The sequence below is a fragment of the Pelophylax lessonae genome (genome assembly GCF_965119305.1).
Source record: "Pelophylax lessonae genome assembly, chromosome: 2".
Taxonomy (NCBI): Eukaryota; Metazoa; Chordata; class Amphibia; order Anura; family Ranidae; genus Pelophylax; species Pelophylax lessonae.
Genome location: NC_138769.1, coordinates 743,738,675 through 743,758,812, shown reverse-complemented (window position 1 = coordinate 743,758,812; position 20,138 = coordinate 743,738,675). Strand labels below are relative to the sequence as shown.

The 20,138-nt window shown below is 42.0% G+C and overlaps 2 protein-coding genes across 2 annotated transcripts in view; one reads left to right on the top strand and one right to left on the bottom strand.

Annotated features, from left to right (window-relative positions):
* The window catches only part of LOC309548369 (uncharacterized protein), a gene marked incomplete at its 3' end in the record, with an annotated part of 923,844 nt that overhangs the window by 333,184 nt on the left and 570,522 nt on the right, over nucleotides 1–20,138 (top strand).
* The window catches only part of LOC309546816 (uncharacterized protein), a gene marked incomplete at both ends in the record, with an annotated part of 172,119 nt that continues 155,787 nt past the window's right edge, over nucleotides 3,807–20,138 (bottom strand). Inside the window, 2 exons of the mRNA XM_082246501.1 lie at nucleotides 3,807–3,923; nucleotides 9,016–9,694. Coding sequence (XP_082102627.1) covers nucleotides 3,807–3,923; nucleotides 9,016–9,694 — 796 coding nt within the window. The remainder of the gene's footprint in view (nucleotides 3,924–9,015; nucleotides 9,695–20,138) is intronic.

Below are 20,138 nucleotides of genomic sequence, written 5' to 3'. Positions count from 1 at the left end.
GCAGTCCATGTCCATCCATCTCCCTCTGACACAGACTCAGCAGCCAGCAGTCCATGTCCATCCATCTCCCTCTGACACAGACTCAGCAGCCAGCAGTCCATGTCCATCCATCTCCCTCTGACACAGACTCAGCAGCCAGCACTCCATGTCCATCCATCTCCCTCTGACACAGACTCAGCAGCCAGCAGTCCATGTCCATCCATCTCCCTCTGACACAGACTCAGCAGCCAGCAGTCCATGTCCATCCATCTCCCTCTGACACAGACTCAGCCGCCAGCAGTCCATGTCCATCCATCTCCCTCTGACACAGACTCAGCAGCCAGCAGTCCATGTCCATCCATCTCCCTCTGACACAGACTCAGCAGCCAGCAGTCCATGTCCATCCATCTCCCTCTGACACAGACTCAGCAGTCCATGTCCATCCATCTCCCTCTGACACAGACTCAGCAGCCAGCAGTCCATCCATCTCCCTCTGACACAGACTCAGCAGCCAGCAGTCCATGTCCATCCATCCCCCTCTGACACAGACTCAGCAGCCAGCAGTCCATGTCCATCCATCTCCCTCTGACACAGACTCAGCAGCCAGCAGTCCATGTCCATCCATCCCCCTCTGACACAGACTCAGCAGCCAGCAGTCCATGTCCATCCATCTCCCTCTGACACAGACTCAGCAGCCAGCAGTCCATGTCCATCCATCTCCCTCTGACACAGACTCAGCAGCCAGCAGTCCATGTCCATCCATCTCCCTCTGACACAGACTCAGCAGTCCGTGTCCATCCATCTCCCTCTGACACAGACTCAGCAGCCAGCAGTCCATCCATCTCCCTCTGACACAGACTCAGCAGCCAGCAGTCCATGTCCATCCATCCCCCTCTGACACAGACTCAGCAGCCAGCAGTCCATGTCCATCCATCTCCCTCTGACACAGACTCAGCAGCCAGCACTCCATGTCCATCCATCTCCCTCTGACACAGACTCAGCAGCCAGCAGTCCATGTCCATCCATCTCCCTCTGACACAGACTCAGCAGCCAGCAGTCCATGTCCATCCATCTCCCTCTGACACAGACTCAGCAGCCAGCAGTCCATGTCCATCCATCTCCCTCTGACACAGACTCAGCCGCCAGCAGTCCATGTCCATCCATCTCCCTCTGACACAGACTCAGCAGCCAGCAGTCCATGTCCATCCATCTCCCTCTGACACAGACTCAGCCGCCAGCAGTCCATGTCCATCCATCTCCCTCTGACACAGACTCAGCAGCCAGCAGTCCATGTCCATCCATCTCCCTCTGACACAGACTCAGCAGCCAGCAGTCCATGTCCATCCATCTCCCTCTGACACAGACTCAGCAGTCCATGTCCATCCATCTCCCTCTGACACAGACTCAGCAGCCAGCAGTCCATCCATCTCCCTCTGACACAGACTCAGCAGCCAGCAGTCCATGTCCATCCATCCCCCTCTGACACAGACTCAGCAGCCAGCAGTCCATGTCCATCCATCTCCCTCTGACACAGACTCAGCAGCCAGCACTCCATGTCCATCCATCTCCCTCTGACACAGACTCAGCAGCCAGCAGTCCATGTCCATCCATCTCCCTCTGACACAGACTCAGCAGCCAGCAGTCCATGTCCATCCATCTCCCTCTGACACAGACTCAGCAGCCAGCAGTCCATGTCCATCCATCCCCCTCTGACACAGACTCAGCAGCCAGCAGTCCATGTCCATCCATCTCCCTCTGACACAGACTCAGCAGCCAGCACTCCATGTCCATCCATCTCCCTCTGACACAGACTCAGCAGCCAGCAGTCCATGTCCATCCATCTCCCTCTGACACAGACTCAGCAGCCAGCAGTCCATGTCCATCCATCTCCCTCTGACACAGACTCAGCAGCCAGCAGTCCATGTCCATCCATCTCCCTCTGACACAGACGCAGCAGCCAGCAGTCCATGTCCATCCATCTCCCTCTGACACAGACTCAGCAGCCAGCAGTCCATGTCCATCCATCTCCCTCTGACGCAGACTCAGCAGCCAGCAGTCCATGTCCATCCATCTCCCTCTGACACAGACTCAGCAGTCCATGTCCATCCATCTCCCTCTGACGCAGACTCAGCAGCCAGCAGTCCATGTCCATCCATCTCCCTCTGACACAGACTCAGCAGCCAGCACTCCATGTCCATCCATCTCCCTCTGACACAGACTCAGAAGCCAGCAGTCCATGTCCATCCATCTCCCTCTGACACAGACTCAGCAGCCAGCAGTCCATGTCCATCCATCTCCCTCTGACACAGACTCAGAAGCCAGCAGTCCATGTCCATCCATCTCCCTCTGACACAGACTCAGCAGCCAGCAGTCCATGTCCATCCATCTCCCTCTGACACAGACTCAGCAGCCAGCAGTCCATGTCCATCCATCTCCCTCTGACACAGACTCAGCAGCCAGCAGTCCATGTCCATCCATCTCCCTCTGACACAGACTCAGCAGTCCATGTCCATCCATCTCCCTCTGACACAGACTCAGCAGCCAGCAGTCCATCCATCTCCCTCTGACACAGACTCAGCAGCCAGCAGTCCATGTCCATCCATCCCCCTCTGACACAGACTCAGCAGCCAGCAGTCCATGTCCATCCATCTCCCTCTGACACAGACTCAGCAGCCAGCAGTCCATGTCCATCCATCTCCCTCTGACACAGACTCAGCAGCCAGCAGTCCATGTCCATCCATCTCCCTCTGACACAGACTCAGCAGCCAGCAGTCCATGTCCATCCATCTCCCTCTGACACAGACGCAGCAGCCAGCAGTCCATGTCCATCCATCTCCCTCTGACACAGACTCAGCAGCCAGCAGTCCATGTCCATCCATCTCCCTCTGACGCAGACTCAGCAGCCAGCAGTCCATGTCCATCCATCTCCCTCTGACACAGACTCAGCAGTCCATGTCCATCCATCTCCCTCTGACGCAGACTCAGCAGCCAGCAGTCCATGTCCATCCATCTCCCTCTGACACAGACTCAGCAGCCAGCACTCCATGTCCATCCATCTCCCTCTGACACAGACTCAGAAGCCAGCAGTCCATGTCCATCCATCTCCCTCTGACACAGACTCAGCAGCCAGCAGTCCATGTCCATCCATCTCCCTCTGACACAGACTCAGAAGCCAGCAGTCCATGTCCATCCATCTCCCTCTGACACAGACTCAGCAGCCAGCAGTCCATGTCCATCCATCTCCCTCTGACACAGACTCAGCAGCCAGCAGTCCATGTCCATCCATCTCCCTCTGACACAGACTCAGCAGCCAGCAGTCCATGTCCATCCATCTCCCTCTGACACAGACTCAGCAGCCAGCAGTCCATGTCCATCCATCTCCCTCTGACGCAGACTCAGCAGCCAGCAGTCCATGTCCATCCATCTCCCTCTGACGCAGACTCAGCAGCCAGCAGTCCATGTCCATCCATCTCCCTCTGACACAGACTCAGCAGCCAGCAGTGCACACAGAAATGTCAGGTATAGTGCATGGCTGCAGGGCCAGACTGGGGGCAGAAGGGACATCTGCTATGGTATTGTCACTGTTTCCTGACTCTTGCTACAGCAGCACCTTTCCCATCCAGTTTTACTCCCCCTCTCTCCGTGTACTTCAAGTCTCTACATCTTCCCGGTAAAATTAGACAATCACTGATTCTCCCCCCTTCACTTTCTCCTGTTTGTTTGCTCTCCCCTCACATCCTGCAGCCTCCTGTCTCAGATCTGACCATTCCCATCACTGACACCCTTTCCATCCCAGATGACTTTATCTCTTCCAACTGTTCAGCAGCTCAGTACAACTGCTGAACAGTTGGAAGAGATAAAAAGTCATCTGGGATGGAAAGGGTATCAGGCAGACAGTCAGTTTGAGGACCCCTAGAGAGGAATGTCCAGATCTGAGACCATACCTGTAAAGAAGACCTTAGGGGCTCATTAACACAGGTATGTGGGGCAGTACAAGCAGGCAGATGAGCTGAAATGTTTCCACCCCCGACCACCCCACCTGAAAAAGGAGATGTAGCACTAGTGCACTTCGATGGCAAAAATTAAATGACATGTCACCATGAATGGTGTACACCACAACTCCCCTGCAAGTGTGTGCAATGAACATGGCTGGGGCATTGTGGGTCTGCATTTTCAGAGTTAAAACAGGCGGTGAGTAAATTACTTATTGCCCCCTTACTGCTTGTCAAACACCACGATAGATGGCCTCCCATCCAAATTAGCCCTTAAATTCTTTTTAGCCCCCTTTCTCTCTTCGAGTTCCCCTAGAGCCCCTTAGTTTCATGCATTCCAACAGAGCCAAGTTCCCCTCCTTCATCCCACTGACATACAGGAGATGCCAAATGAGTCCTCCTCAGATTGACACAAGTGACGATCATGATGATCATTGAAGGACAGTGAAATGCGTCCTTAGCCCCAATCACACAAGGGGGACTCCACTTAGCTCAGTGGGGATCTGTCCATTGGTTCCCACTGATCAGAGCGGATGGATGACAGGTCCGTATCCACTCAGTTTATGCAGAGCGGCCACGGATCGAGCCAACTCTGCTCTATGGGCAGTCGGGCGTAAATGGACTCAGCTGTCTGTTTACACCCAACTACCCTCCGATCTCTTTCTGTGTTTTTTTTTTTTGCGAATCGCATTGGAGGTAATCAATGAGCAGGATCAGGGGGTTGGGGGCCCCATGATTTCTAACATCAGCCCTGGGTGTGACCATAGAAAAAATGTAATATGTAAATATAAAGTGCAAGGTGTAAATAAGTACGATAAAACCGAATTATACCAGATAGTATAATCATACTTATTTACACCTTGCACTTTATATTTACATATTACATGTTTTCTATGGTCACACCTGAGCACATTTCACATTTTAGAATTGCAGGGAATTGTGAGGAGAAGTAGTGCAGCTGAATGGGAGAATTATTCCAACTCTGCTACTTTGGCCTTAAGTTTGAAATTCCCTTTTCAATTTCCTGTAATCCTCTCTTTATTGAGTAGACCCTATAATCTGATGATAAGTAGGCGGAGATTAATTATGCGGAGTGGGCAGAGCTTCAGGGAAGTGGGTGTGGTAAGCAATTGATAGCTGTGCTGCAAAGTGTCCCTGGATTTTTTTCAAATGTTGGCAACTATGCAAAGGAAGGACACTGTCTGTTGCAACAATATGGCATGTAGTAATATTTACTAGGAGTTGTTTTATTATAAATGTTCTATTGATGTATTTGAAAAGCTTTAATAAAAAAAAAAAACTTTACTATGAAGTACTTCCGGTCCATACTCATGCGGGACCCGGAAGTGGAACACCACATGACTTCCTATTTCCTTCTGCCAGTAATGGAATCCCATATCGACATCAGAAAAAGGGAAATTTATTTAATCAGTTTTTTATATATATATTTTAATTGTTTATCTCATCTAACTGTTACCTGGTACTCCTGTAATTCTCGTAATTTTCTTCATTTTCTTAACTGTTGTTCCATGTACCAAGCAATGAGTCAGAAGTAACAAATAATTGTAAATGTTATTGTTGAAATTGTTAACTTAAAATTCCAATAAAAATTACTTAAAAAAAAAAGAAATTGTTAAATTAAAATTCCAATAAAAATTTATATAAAAAAAAAAAAGAAAAATGTTTAATGACAAAATACAATATCAAAAAGATGGACTCTTGTCTGTTGCAACAATTTAGCATGCAACAACATTCACCAGGAGTTGTCCTAAATACAAATATTCCATTGGTGTATTTTTTTTTTTTTTTTTTAAATAATTTTTATTGGAATTTTAAGTTAACAATTTCAACAATAACATTTACAATTATTTGTTACTTCTGACTCATTGCTTGGTACATGGAACAACAGTTAAGAAAATGAAGAAAATTATGAGAATTACAGGAGTACCAGGTAACAGTTAGATGAGAAAAAACTATTAAAGGATATATATATATATAAAAAAGAAAAAAATGATTAAATAAAACACAGCATACCCAAACCGCCTACCCTTAATGGGAACTATCTGTAAGCGGATTGGTTGCCGTGTACTGAGGTTTATTAGGGATGGGACATTGGAACCAATTGATCTGAACTATAATGGAGATTTAGATATCACATTTCTTTAGAGAAGCTCTTGGGTTGTTTAACCAAATTTGCCATTTCTTTTTACATTTATTAGTAGATGAATTTTTGTATGATAAAAGCAGTTCGTACTGTGCTTGTATATTCAGTCTGGTGATTACATTGGACTGGTTGGGAGATTCGGTAGATTTCCACATACTAGCAATAGTAAGTCTTGCAGCTATTAGAATGTGTGCTACTATAGTTCTATAACATATTGGGTATAAATCTAGGTCTATTCCCAATAGTGCCATCGCAGGTGTCAGTTCTGTCAGGTTGCCGGTTATTTCGGCTATAAGTGAGGAAATAGATTTCCAGAAACTTATTAAATTCTTGCAGGCCCAGAGAGTGTGGTGAAGATTTCCTGTTACTTCATTACATCTCCAGCATATCGGGGAGGCAGAAGGAAATATTTTCGATAATCTATATGGTGTCAGGTACCATCTGTTTAGAATTTTTTGTGAATTATCCCAATGCTCAATGCATGAGGATGCTTTATTATTAATCAATAATGTTTTTTCCCATTGTTCCCACGTAAAATTTTGTGAGAGATCCTTTTCCCAATTTAGTCATATTAGGATTTTTATTACTGGAAAAGGAAAGTAGATTAAAGAATAGTTTTATTCCTTTCTTTTTTGGTGAGTTTTGGCCTATAAAAAATTGCCATATTTCTGTGGGAATATCAATATTATCATCGAGTTTCAGATCTTTTAGTCGGGCGCATTTCCTTAGTTTATCCTCCACAACACTCCTGAGATGCAACGGAAGGTTATTATAATAATGGTAACCTTGATTTATCCACTCTTCGGCCGATAATCTTATTTTATAGTAGTCTATTAGTCTTGTAGGTAATGCTACTTTCGAGTATATGTTTCCAGTTTTAGTTTTGGATAGGATATGCTTCCATGCTAATAGTGTTGATTTGATAGAAAGAAAGTTGGGTATGACTATTTTTTTGGGTATTATAATTTTGGCCATAAAAAGGGCAAATAGATTGTGTCCTTTAGTGATCTCTTTTTCAATGTTTGTCCATAGTTTGTCCTCATGATAGGAGAACCAGAATTTCATTTGGTCTAATAATGATGCATAGTAGTAATTTTTTATATCTGGCAATCCCATTCCTCCTAAGGCTTTGGCAGTAGTTAATATTGAGAATGCTACTCTGGGTTTTTTCTTATTCCATATAAATAAGGTTGGTTTGGTGGTGGGTTCCTATGTGGTGGTGGTCTCGGATGTACCTCGATACCTCACATTTGCACGCATCTTATATTTGATGTTATATATACTTATATATGTATTTGAACCAATAACAAATTTATTTTGCTGTTGCTGTATTATACAGGATACTAAAAGGCATTGCACAGTTATGTATTTTTATTCCCCTGAAGAAGCGGTGCACTGTTGCCCGCGAAACATGTCGGGAATGGTTTGATGTTCAGCATTGGACCCTTTGACTACCATCATTCATTTCTTGCCTTGTGTCTTACATATCCATTTCTGTATATGTCAGAATTATATGTATCAATGTTGTATTGTCGGTTTTTTGTTTTTTTAAACATGCTATGTCAATAAATATTTGATGTTTTTAACCATGTCTTTATCAATTTGAATACCTGGTACCTTTAAAGTCCCACTAGCCCTCATATCTACTTCTTGACCCCAGGGTCACTTTGCTTTTGCTTCTTCCTTCCTTTTTTCTTTGCCTTTCTTTTTCTTGCTCTGTGTTTTCTCCTTTCTCCCTCCATTTTTCCCCTTTTTTTCCCCCCTTCCTTGTCTTCCTTCTCTTTTTTCCCACTCTCCCCTGTCCCTCCTGGTCCTCCCCTTCCATTCTGCTTATCCCTGCTTTCCCTTTCTTCTTCCTCTGCTTCTTTTTTCCTTTTTTTCAACCCCAGCACTTACCTGTACACCTCAGGTTTCGGCTGTGGATTTCTTTACTGGGATATTTTTCCCAGTGTTTTACATATGAATTAGGGATGTGGTACTCTTTGTTTACAATTTTTGCTACAAACACGCTTTCAATTTGTTATTCCATATAAAATATTTTAATTTAATATTCATCTGCGTGAAAAATTTGGGGGGTATCAGGATGGGGAGGGACCGGAAATAGTATAAGATTTTAGGTAGTATTTGCATTTTAAAGGCTGCTATTTTACCAACCCATGATAATTGAACGTTTTGGATATGTTGTAGGTCTTTGTTAGTTTGTTCTAGGAGTTTGGGAAAATTAACTTGGTATAATTTGGAGGTTGGGTACGTCAATTGTATACCTAGATATGATATAGATACATCATCCCAATTGTAGCCATATTTCTCACGCAGGTTTTTAATGTGATCTTTCTCAATATTCATAGGTAGGACATAGCATTTGTTTTGATTGACTTTGTAGTAGGAGACTTTACTATATTGATCTAGTATTTTTTGAACCGTGGGTAAAGATGTGTCAGGGTTTGTCATTGTTAGAATAATATTGTCTGCGAATAGCCCCAGTTTATGTTCATATTGCCCTATTTTAATGCCATTAATATCGGGGTTATTGCGTATATAGTCCGCTAAAGGCTCTATTGCTAATGAGAATATTATTGGGGATAGTGGACAACCTTGTCTGGTTCCATTGGTCAAATTAAAGCTTTTGGATATTAAACCTGAGGAGAACACTTTAGCTGAGGGTTGTGAGTATAAAGTCATGATGGCCGAGTGTATAAATCCCTTGATTCCAAATTGTTCTAGAGTTTTAGAAATAAACTTCCAATGCATTCTATCAAAAGCTTTCTCTGCATCTAATGCTAAGAGAATCGCGGGAGTTTGACTATTTTCTATATGATTAATTAGATTTATCATTCGTCTAGTACCATCAGGGGCTTGTCTTCCTTTAACGAAACCTACTTGGTCTGGACTAATAAGATATGATGTTATATTATTTAGTCGGTTCGCTAATATTTTTGCATAGATTTTTATGTCCGCATTGAGTAATGATATAGGTCTATAATTTATGGGTGAGGTTGGGTCTTTTCCTGGTTTGGGAAGGGTAATTATTAGTGCTTCTAACATCTCTTTGGGGTATTTTCCAGATTTGGCTACTTGGTTAAATAATTTGGTCAGGTATGGAGATAAGATGTTGCTGAAGGCTTGATAATATTCTCCAGACAATCCATCAATCCCGGGGGTTTTATGTTTGGGTAATGATTTAATAACTGTGAGGGTTTCTGACTCTGATATTGGGGCATTGAGTGATTCCAGATCCTTGGGGTATATTTCAGGTAGGTTTATTGTTTTTAGGAAGTCAGATATCATTTCAGATGTGGGTTGATGGGTGTGTAGGTCCTCTTTAAGATTATACAGGGATTCATAATACTCTGAGAAGGTATCAGCTATTTCCTGGGGGTTATAACTTACTTTACCTGATTTGGGATGAACTATTTTGCTAATTTTATTTTTAATTTGTCGTTGGCGTAGTTGGTTAGCCAATAGTTTGCTAGCTTTGTTACCTTGGGAGTAGTAGTTTAATTTCAGTCTTTTTAAGTATTTATCATGATCTTCTATCAAAATTATTCTTAAATCTGTTCTGAGGTTATTGAGTTGTTGTTCTAGTTTTATATCATTAGGGGTATTTTTGTGTTTTTCTTCTAGTACCGAGATATCCTTTAATATTTTATTTATTGTGTCGTTTTTCTTTTTTTTTTCCCTAGCGGCTACTTGGATTAGTAGACCTCTAATATAGGCTTTATGAGAACACCATAATGTGGTGTTTTCCACCGAGTCATTATCGTTAATTACAAAGAATTCTTTAAGTTTTTCTTTTAGCATGGACAAATGTTTTTCTTGGGAAAGGATATAAGTGTTGTTTCTCCATACTCTGTTATTGGTACAGGGTTGTCCTATTTTGATTTCCATTGTTATAGGGGCATGATCAGACCAAGAGATATTGTGTATCTGAGCATTGATTATATTCTGCAATAATAATTTGTCTGTAATAAAATAGTCTATTCTGGAATAAGATTTGTGAACATGGGAGTAATATGTGTAATCCCTTTCGGTGGAATGAAGGCACCTCCAGGGATCATACATATCCTCATTAGAAAAATACTGTTTAGGCCAATTCTTTTAGTGTGTCCTTGCTTGGAGGTGTCCATAAGGGGGTCCAATGGTGCATTAAGATCTCCACATATAATAAGGTGTCCCTTTTGTATTTTCCGTGCCTTCGATATTACTTTCTGTATGAACTGATGAGGGTTTTTGTTGGGGGCATAGATATTAACTATGGTATATTCTGTGTTTTCAATAGTTCCTACTAGTATGATGAATCTTCCTTGAGAGTCAGTTTTAATTTCCAGAGGTTGAAAGGACACAGAGTCTTTTATTGCTAAGATAACTCCTTTCTTTTTCTTGGTGTTGTTGGAGACAAAGATATGCGGAAACTTGTGATGAGAGAATTTTGGTGCTTTGTTTGTTGCAAAGTGAGATTCTTGTATGCAGACAATGTCACTGTCATGTTTTAAAATGTCATTCCATAGAGCTTTACGTTTATACGGGCTGTTGAGACCTCTTGCATTAATTGACAAAAATTTAAGACCCATTAGATTGGTAAGGTTTTTTGATGGAGACTAGCATTAGTAGATGTTTCGAAGAGAAAAGTGATATATTGAGATCTTCATTGTTGGATCCTGTTCCATCCAGTAGGTGGCAGTGTTGTACCCTGTAATTTTCTGAAAGTAGTGTAGAACTAAAACCATAAACCATAGGTGTAGAAAGGTAAAAAGGGAGATGTAATTTAACTCCTGTGTACATTAGGACTGTACTGGTTATTGGGGTTAATGAAAAGTTAGAAACAAACTGAGAACAAGGAAAAAGAAAACTCCCCGACATGGGGTTCCCTGAGTGATTCAATACCTGAGGGCGGATAATATCCTATTTTTCCTGCGTGTGACCATAAAAATATATGGTGAATGGGAAAGATTTTCCTTTTATAGGTGAAATATTTTATTTGTTACTTGTTTGCCATTGCTGTGGGATTTTCTCAGGTGGAACTTTGCCAAGTCACCCCCAAATAAAAGTTTTCCCTGTAAGGGTCCGGTCACACCAGGAACTGCACGTTTCTCATGAATTTCCACATGTGCGTTTACATGCGTTCCCAGTGCATTTTTTAGCATTGGGAAGGACAGGGGATCAAAGGAGACAAACTTGTGTTTTGTCCCCAGAGTCACATTGCGTTGTGTTTACTCCCATGTACATGCGTTTATGTACTCACAAAATCAGATACTTAAAGACTCATCCAAACCACATGTCAGTGTTTATCATCCACCTGGATGGAGATCCCTCTTTGGATGGGATGATCCCTCTGCACAGTGCTGGACTGGTGAAGCCTGACAGGGAGAGCAGCAGCTGCTGCCGCTATATCACACAGGCAGGCCGCCGTATGGACTTTTTATTTTATTTTTTCATTTTTCAAAACCTTGTGACAAAAATGAGATCTTTAAAATACTCCCCATGCCTCTTATCCAATACTTTGGGGTGTCTACTTTCCAAAAAGGGGTGATTTGGGGGGTGTTTGTTCTATCCTGGCATTTCAAGACCTCCGAAACTGTGATAGGTAGTGAGGAAGAGAAATACGCCCTTTGAAAGCCTGAAGGTGGTCATTGGATTTTGGGGACCTGTATGTGGCTAGACTGACAAAACCTCTCCCACATGTGGGATCCCCATACTCAGGAGAAGTAGCAGAATGTGTTTTGGGGTGTAATGTCACATATATCCATGGCTTGTGTGAGAAATATCTCATTAAAGTGACAACTTTGTGTACAAAAAAGAAAAATATATTTTTGTCATATTCAAAAACCTTTTTGCGATAAATAAAATCTTCCATGCACTCACCATGCCTCTCAGCAAATATCTCTGGGGCGTCTACATTCCAAAAAGGGGTAATTTTGGGGGTTTATGTACTGCCGTGGCATTTTAGTATTTCAAGAAATGTGATAGGCAGTCAGAAAGTAAAAGCTGTGTAAATTCCAGTATATATCCCATAGTTTGTAGACTGTATTGTATTCTGCTACATGTCTTTGGTAAAAAAAAAAATATATATATTTCTTAAATTTATGAAAAAATTAGATTTTATTGGATATTTTATTTTTTCATAATAGAAAGTATAAAATGTTTTCTTTTTTTTTTTCCAAATGTATCATTTATATAATAAAAAAATAGAAACCCCAGTAGTTAGCAAATATCACCAAATAAAATCTTTGTTTTTGTGAAAAAAATTATATAAACTTAATTTGGGTACAGTGCTGCATGACCGTGCAATTGGCAGTTAAAGTAGTGCAGTGCAGAATAGTAAAAAATGCCCTGGTCATGAAGAGGGGAAAACCTTCCGAAGCCTAAATGGTTAAATTGCATTTATGTGCCAAAAAATAACTTTAGTGTATTTATTACTGAAATTTTGCCTTTTATAAAGCATTGCTCTAATATCATGTAACATAAATAAATTAGAACTACCAACATTTTATTCTCTAGGGTGTCTGCTGTCAATAGATATATAATATATTGGGGGTTTTATGTAATCTTCAGGCCCTAAAATAAAAAAAACATATAAAAAATGGCTCCAGGACTCAAGTGGACCCTTTATTACACACTGAGTCCAGGAAGCCACAGAGAGACCACGTTTCCCCTGACTTCCTCTCCAGGCTGTGATCCCACTCTGGTTGGGCGCCACCTACAGTGGAAGAAGAAGACTGCACCTGCCTACATCTGCTTTATGCTTTGTCTGATCAGGATGACGGCATTTCTCCCCGAACGCAGAGTGCCCTAAACACGAGGTAAACGTGGTGCAGCATTTAGCCCAGTCCAGCTGTAGTGTAGACTTTGACAGGCTGCAGGCAGCGGGGGTGGACGCTGTACCTGTGCCTACCAGGTGTATTATACCGCCAGAATTACACACACAGGGGCTGGACCCCCCATGTACAAGGGACCTAAGAGATACAATCAGCTTGTCACCCATTCCACCAGACTCCTATAACTGAAAGATTACATTTTTGGGTGGATGTGTTGTAGAAGAACCCAGACCACAGTATTGTGCGGTGAAAATATCATCCAACTTTATTAATCATATATATGTGACACTTTACCAACAGAAGAAAAGAGATAGATTGTTTACATTTCAAGGATATATTTATACCATTTATATCATCTATGCTAAGAAACTGATTACCATATGACACACCCCTCATTATTACCAGCCCCGCCCACTTATGTAACCCTCTAAACATCCAAATCCCTGTAAATTCCCAGAAGACACTTTCATCTTTTATCCATAACAAGCTCATTGGGTAGAAGATAACCCCAAGCCCCTCCTACTCATTCCCACACAACAAGTCCATGTCACCATCTACAAGGTTAGAGGACCTGAAGGAGAACAAGACCATGACCACCAGGACCATCGCCTGACTTAAGCCATGCTCACATTTCTTTCTAATGCTGCTTTTATGGTCTCCTCAGATACAGATCTGGCAGATGTACATTAGTGTAACCCTTTCACTCCAATCTGTGCTTGATCATCTTTTTTGGGGTACAGAGGTGACATTAGGGGTCTAACGTCTCTTTAAAGAGGACCTGTGACCAGCAATATGCTATCACATGAGGGGCTATCAACCCCCTTTGTAATAGAAATAAAGTTGAGGGAAAAGTTGAAATATAAATGGTCCTTGAAGTCAGATCCAGGTATCGACAGCAGGGTTTGCTCTTGGATACGGAACTGGCTTAAAGGGCGTGTCCAAAGAGTGGTAATAAACAGCGCATACTCAGACTGGTCTGGGGTGGTAAGCGGGGTCCCCCAAGGCTCAGTCCTGGGACCAACCTTGTTCAATTTATTCATAAACAGCATTGAGGACGGGATCAGTAGTTCAATATCAGTTTTTGCAGATGACACAAAATTGGGCAGGGCAATAACAGCACAGCATGAAGCAGATATCCTACAGAATGACTTGGACAAAATAACGGAGTGGGCAACGACATGGCAAATGAGGTTTAACGTGGAGAAATGTAAGGTTTTGCACTTGGGGACTAGAAACATAAAAGCACAATACACGTTAGGAGGGGAACCCTTGGGGGAATCAAAAATGGAGAAAGATCTGGGAGTCTTGGTAGAGGATAGACTAAGCAATAGCATGCAATATCAAGCGGCAGCTACCAAAGCCAGCAGAATATTAGCATGCATAAAGAAAGGGATGTATTCCAGAGATAAGACTATAATCCTTCCACTTTATAAAACTCTGGTCCGACCGCATCTGGAGTATTCTGTCCAGTTCTGGTCACCAGTCCTCAGAAGGGATGTGTTGGAGCTGGAGAGAGTCCAGAGAAGGGCAACTAAACTAATTAGGGGATTGGAGGACCTTGATTATGAGGAGCGTCTGCAATCGCTTGATTTATTCTCCCTGGAGAAGAGACGCCTGAGGGGGGACATGATAGCAATTTTTAAATATCTCAATGGGGATCTAGGCTTAGAAAAAAAGCTATTCAGTCGCAAGGATTGCATGAGGACTCGAGGGCATACAATGCGATTAGAGGAGAAGCGTTTTAACCTCAGGCAACGTGGGGGGTTCTTTACTGTTAGGGCTACAAGATTGTGGAATTCTCTGCCACAAGAGGTGGTTTCTGCAGGTAGTATGGTGGCTTCCAAAAGACTACTAGACGTACATCTCAAGAATCAGAACATTCAGGGGTATGCGAGATGATTACAGACACACACACCTACACAGGTTGAACTGGATGGACTATTGTCTTTATTCAACCTCACCTACTATGTAACTATGAAACAACCTTAAAGTATCACACTGTAAAAAAAAACACAAAAAATGTAACCCCCCAGTTCCTGTGTACATAGACAAAATGCCAGTGTTGGGTGCGGTTATGTAGGAAAACAACAATCACACGACACATCTTACATATCGCTGCACACACCAGAGTGAGAGGAATAACTCTAGGGACATCATTCATGGATAACTTTTTATACTGATGACCTGTAAAGGATTTTAGAGCGTCACCTATGGGACATTTTTGGTACTGAAGTTTGTCACCATTTCAAAAGTCCATCCAATTTTTAGAGTTTGACATGTTTGGTATCTATATACAAGACACAAACCTCATATTTTATATTTCACTAAAGAAATTGGGTAATAAATTGTGTTTGTGTGCACTAAAAGGAACGTTACTGTTTTAGTTTTTTACAGAAAATATGCATTTAAAAAACAGTTGCGCTAATATCATGTGACGAGGAAAAATGGCAACTACCACCATTTTATTCTCCAGGGTCTCTGCTTTCAGAAGCAAAAAAAAATAATGTTTCGGGGTTTTAAACAATCCTTTGGCGTAAAAATGTGAATTTATCCATGAACATTAAAAAAGCAATTAAGGCAGTGAAAGAAACAAAAATAGCAATCTATAAAATTATAATCAAAACTATAGTAACAACTAATGTCTTAAGAAGCAAACCCACCATATTACTCAACCAAGTTCCAACTAAACCGATCCAAGACAATGGATCCCACTTCCTCCCATCCAGGTGCCTGTTGGAACTCCTTTACCTTGTGTAGATATCTCCTTCTGAGATCCTCATGATATAAAATAAATGTACAACACTCTCTATGTGACACCAGATTGTAGACTCCACCTTGAGCTTCCCAGAGATAGTCAGCAGCCATGCAGTTCTGTGACACCACCTTAGGTGATGGAGACACTTCTGCTGTCAGCTCTGCTATAACATCAATGGTCTCATTGGTTATCTGATCCATGACTCCAGTACACGGGTTCATCCTAATTATCTTAGATTACTTAGATTCCCCATCCCGTCTATGAAGGGATCACTGCATAAAACATTTCCACTCCAGAGAAAATGTTTCTTCTCACTGGAAGGCCAGGGGAGTATTGGGAGAAATTGAGGCTTTCCCTTACAGATATGGGAGGGGCAACATAACCTAAAGTACAGCTATGGGTGGAATTGAAGGGATGACATTTTAGGGTGCTCCATCCACACAAGAAGTATATTTTATCTGGAAGGACTAGGAATCCATTGGACCAATGGGGATTAATTATTCTGCAATTACATTGAGAAACCATGAAATGTTACTGGCCTGTGATTGGCTCTCCTATTGTTAGTGAGGTAAGTGAGACTTCCCTTGTCGGTGTCATTAATGGAATTTAAGAACCCATGTGAAATGTTTCTCCTAAAACCATAAAGGTGACCCCCTTGGGTAGGTACACATCCCAATATTCCTAAGAAGAGTTTGTAGTCCCGGCTACTACAGGAAAGATGTGGGCAATCATTTACACCTTTTACAGCAGGACAGTAAATATCAGAACACAATTCATACATAAGACCAACAGCAGGAAGTCTGCTAACTTAATGTGTAATGCAATCTGTCATTATCATTCCCAGAGTTCCCTCTGCAACATCGTTTTATCACCTGTTATCCTGTCTGTAGATCTATTATTTTCCCACCTTCTGTAACAGGGTGACAACCCCCATCATTCTGCAGTAACATTACACAGCAGTGTTGTCACCCTGTACAGGGAAGTCTTAGATAGATTATAAGTTAATGTGTAAGGTAAAGTCTACAGGCTTGGAATGATCGGTTTGCTAATGGACAGGAAAATTGGCTAAAAGATAGAATTCTGAGAGTAGTGGTCAATGATTCTTACTCTGAATGGTGTAAGGTTATCAGTGGTGTACCCCAAGGTTCAGTGTTGGGACCCTTACTTTTTAATATCTTTATTAATGATATCTGGTCTGGGATTAAAAGTACCATTGCAGTCTTTGCAGATGACACCAAGCTTTGCAGTGGAATAACTTCCCTACAGGATGTCTCCAACTTACAAGCTGACCTCAATGCACTGTTTCATTGGTCAATTATGGGGTAAATGAGGTTTAATGTTGATAAATGTAAAGTTATGCACTTGGGGGGTAAGAATATAAATTGGATCATGCTTTGCTGGGGTTTTTCGCCTTCCTCTGGATCATCTGTGTGTATAGGATTGTGTATATGGGATTGTATGGTTGGGTTTTCTTTACTGTTTTTTTTTTAAATGGTTGAGCCAGATGTCTTTTTTCAACCTGACTAACTTTGTACTGTATAAGGAAGACAACAAAAAAAGCCCAACTTCAGCTAACGCTTCTAAAGCAGTTACAGCAACAGGGTTTTTTTCTAAGGGTTAAACCTCCAAATAAATTCAAACTGACAGTAAGCAACCCCTCCAACTGCCATTTTTTGCCAAACTGCTTAACCTTCAATAGGAAGTAGAATAAAATAGATCAACTGGGAGGATCAACAAGTAATAAAAATATTAAAAGGTGATAAAAAAGGTATAAAAACTTGTTTGCTAATGACTGATCTTTTAGACCCTGCAGGTCTCATTAACCTGTTGCCGACCACCCGCCACCTTTTTACTGCGGCAGTGTGGCTCTCCTGCACAAACCGACGTAGACCTACATCGGTTGCGCACCTGCAGCTAGGGGGCGAGCGCACACGCTGCCGCCGGAACGTTCCTGCCCCACTCAGCAACGGGGTAGCCAATGCACGGGGCAGGCAGCTCCGATCCACACTGAGAGATAAGAACGGTCGGATGTTGTAAACACAGCTGACCATTCTTCTCCCTGGAATGATCACAGAGCCCCTGTAATCCTTCTATATAGGAACACAGGTCTCTAAGATTATTTCACAAACCACGCCCCCCCCCCCACAGTTAGAATCACACCCCTAGGCTCACATTTAACCCCTTGATCACCCACAATGTTAACTCCTTCCCTGCCAGTGTCATTATTACAGTGACAGTGCATATTTTTAGCAGTGATTACTGTAGTAATGTCACTGCTCCCCCCCAAACGTGTCAAAAATGTCAGTTTGGGGTCCGATCTGTCCGCCGCAATGTCGCAGTCCAGCTAAAAATCGCCGCCATTACTAGTAAAAAAAAAAAAACAATAAAAATGGCTTAAATCTTTCCCGTAGTTAGTAAACGCAATGACTTTTGCGCAAACCAATCAAAATCCGCTTATTGTGATTTTTTTTTTTTACTAAAAATATGTAGCAGAAAACAAATTGGCCTAAAATGTTAAAAAATTTGATATTTAAATTTTTTTTGAGAATAGCAGAAAGTGAAAAATTTGTTTTCTGTTTTTCAGAATTGTCACTCATTTTTTTGTTTATAGCGCGAAAAATAAAAATCACACGGGTGATCAAATACCACCAAAAGAAAGCTCTGTTTGTGGGGAAAAAAAGGACATCAATTTTATTTCAGTACAGCATCGCACGGCTGTGCAATTGTCCATTAAAGTAATGCTGCGCCGAATCACAAAATATGGCCTGGTCATTAGGGGGAAAACCTTCCAGTCAAGAAGTGGTTAAAAAAACTGTCACCTAAAATACATCACATTGTCCCCTATGTCATGAAAGAGAAGTAAAACAAAAATTACAAATATTTTTATTTTTTTACAAAGAAATTGGTTACACCCAAGCACATAAAATTTCCCCCAAAGAAATTTTGAGGCCCTCCACCTCCATATATATGCTCATAGAAACGTAAGCGCATGCGTCGGGGGCACCTACAAGTGAAAATGTTGATTGCAATACACATGTTGCCACACACACAGGAGTGAAAGCAATAATTCTAGCACCAGACCTCCTCCATAACACTGAACTGATACATGTAGGGGGCTTTTTAAGCATTGCCTATAGAAAATATAGGGGACTGAAGTTTGTTGCCATTTCACAGGCACACACAAATTTACGGTTTGGCAAATTTGGTATCCATATACTCAGCGCAACCTCTTTTATATTTTACCAAAATTTGGGTGATTTATTGCATATGTTCACCCTAATGTTCACGTTAGGTTAAATTTTGTGTTTCCTATACCTTTAAGGTAATATCGGGTGACATAAATTTGAACTACCACTATTTTATTCTCTAGGGAGTCTGTTTTCAAAAAATATATAATGTTTGGGGGTTTTACATAACTGTCAAGGCTAAAATGATTTTTAAACGTGTGCAAAAACTGCAAAAAGGGGTCAGGCAGCAAAAAAGGTCACAGTTGAACCCCAACTGGAGGAATGTCAGTCCTCAAAAGTGGTAAGAATGTGACCACACACTTCACACTTGGTAAGCTCAGAGCTCTTGCAGTTGTGCTGTGTGAATAGTCTATGGAGATGAATAATAGCTGGACAGAGGAAGATGATATCAAGGACATTCTTTCTTCACCAGATGGAATCCCTGAGACTTTCAGTAGAACCAAATGCAACACAAAGTAGCCAGCTGAAATTAAATGGTTCTGTTAAATGCATCCCATAAACAGCAGAAAGTCAGTGTTGAAGGCCTACAGCAGCTTAGAAAGTTACTTTCTTACTGAACAGAGACTTCTCCCTGGCTGGTGTCCCAACCACAGACCTGCCTGCAAAGCTGTCATCCAGGAGAGGAGATAAAACATGGAAAGGAGGCATTGATCATGGGAGAGGAAGTTTGGATAAGGTGAGCATAGCTGGAGCCCCAAAGCCTGGCATATGGTGTATCAACAGTCAGAAGAACCTGGAAGGGACTCTCCCACTGAGGCTTAAGAGGCTTGGCAAGATCCCATTGGATCCCATCCTAGTCTCGGATACCGAGGCAGTGTTGGTCATGTATTCGCTCAGGCAAGGAAGAAAACACTTGGGAACACAGCTCAGTTAGTGAATGATGAAAATGCATTACATGTTCAGTCAAAGCTCCATAAAAAAAATAAAAAGATGAGAATTGTGAGGAAAAGAGTTCAGTCACTGATACTTATCTGAAAAAAATAAAATAAAGTTATAATATTTACAGGCCTTCTAGGTGTGTGTCTGATGGACATAAGCACTACAGTTAGTGTATCCAATCATTACATTCCAGTTTGCTCACAGATTTTAGTTTATTTTTTTTCTAAAGTCACATTTTATCTTTTCACATCTTCTCTAGCTTGTGGGATGACATTGGGGCTGTGAAACGAGTGGGACACCCGCAAA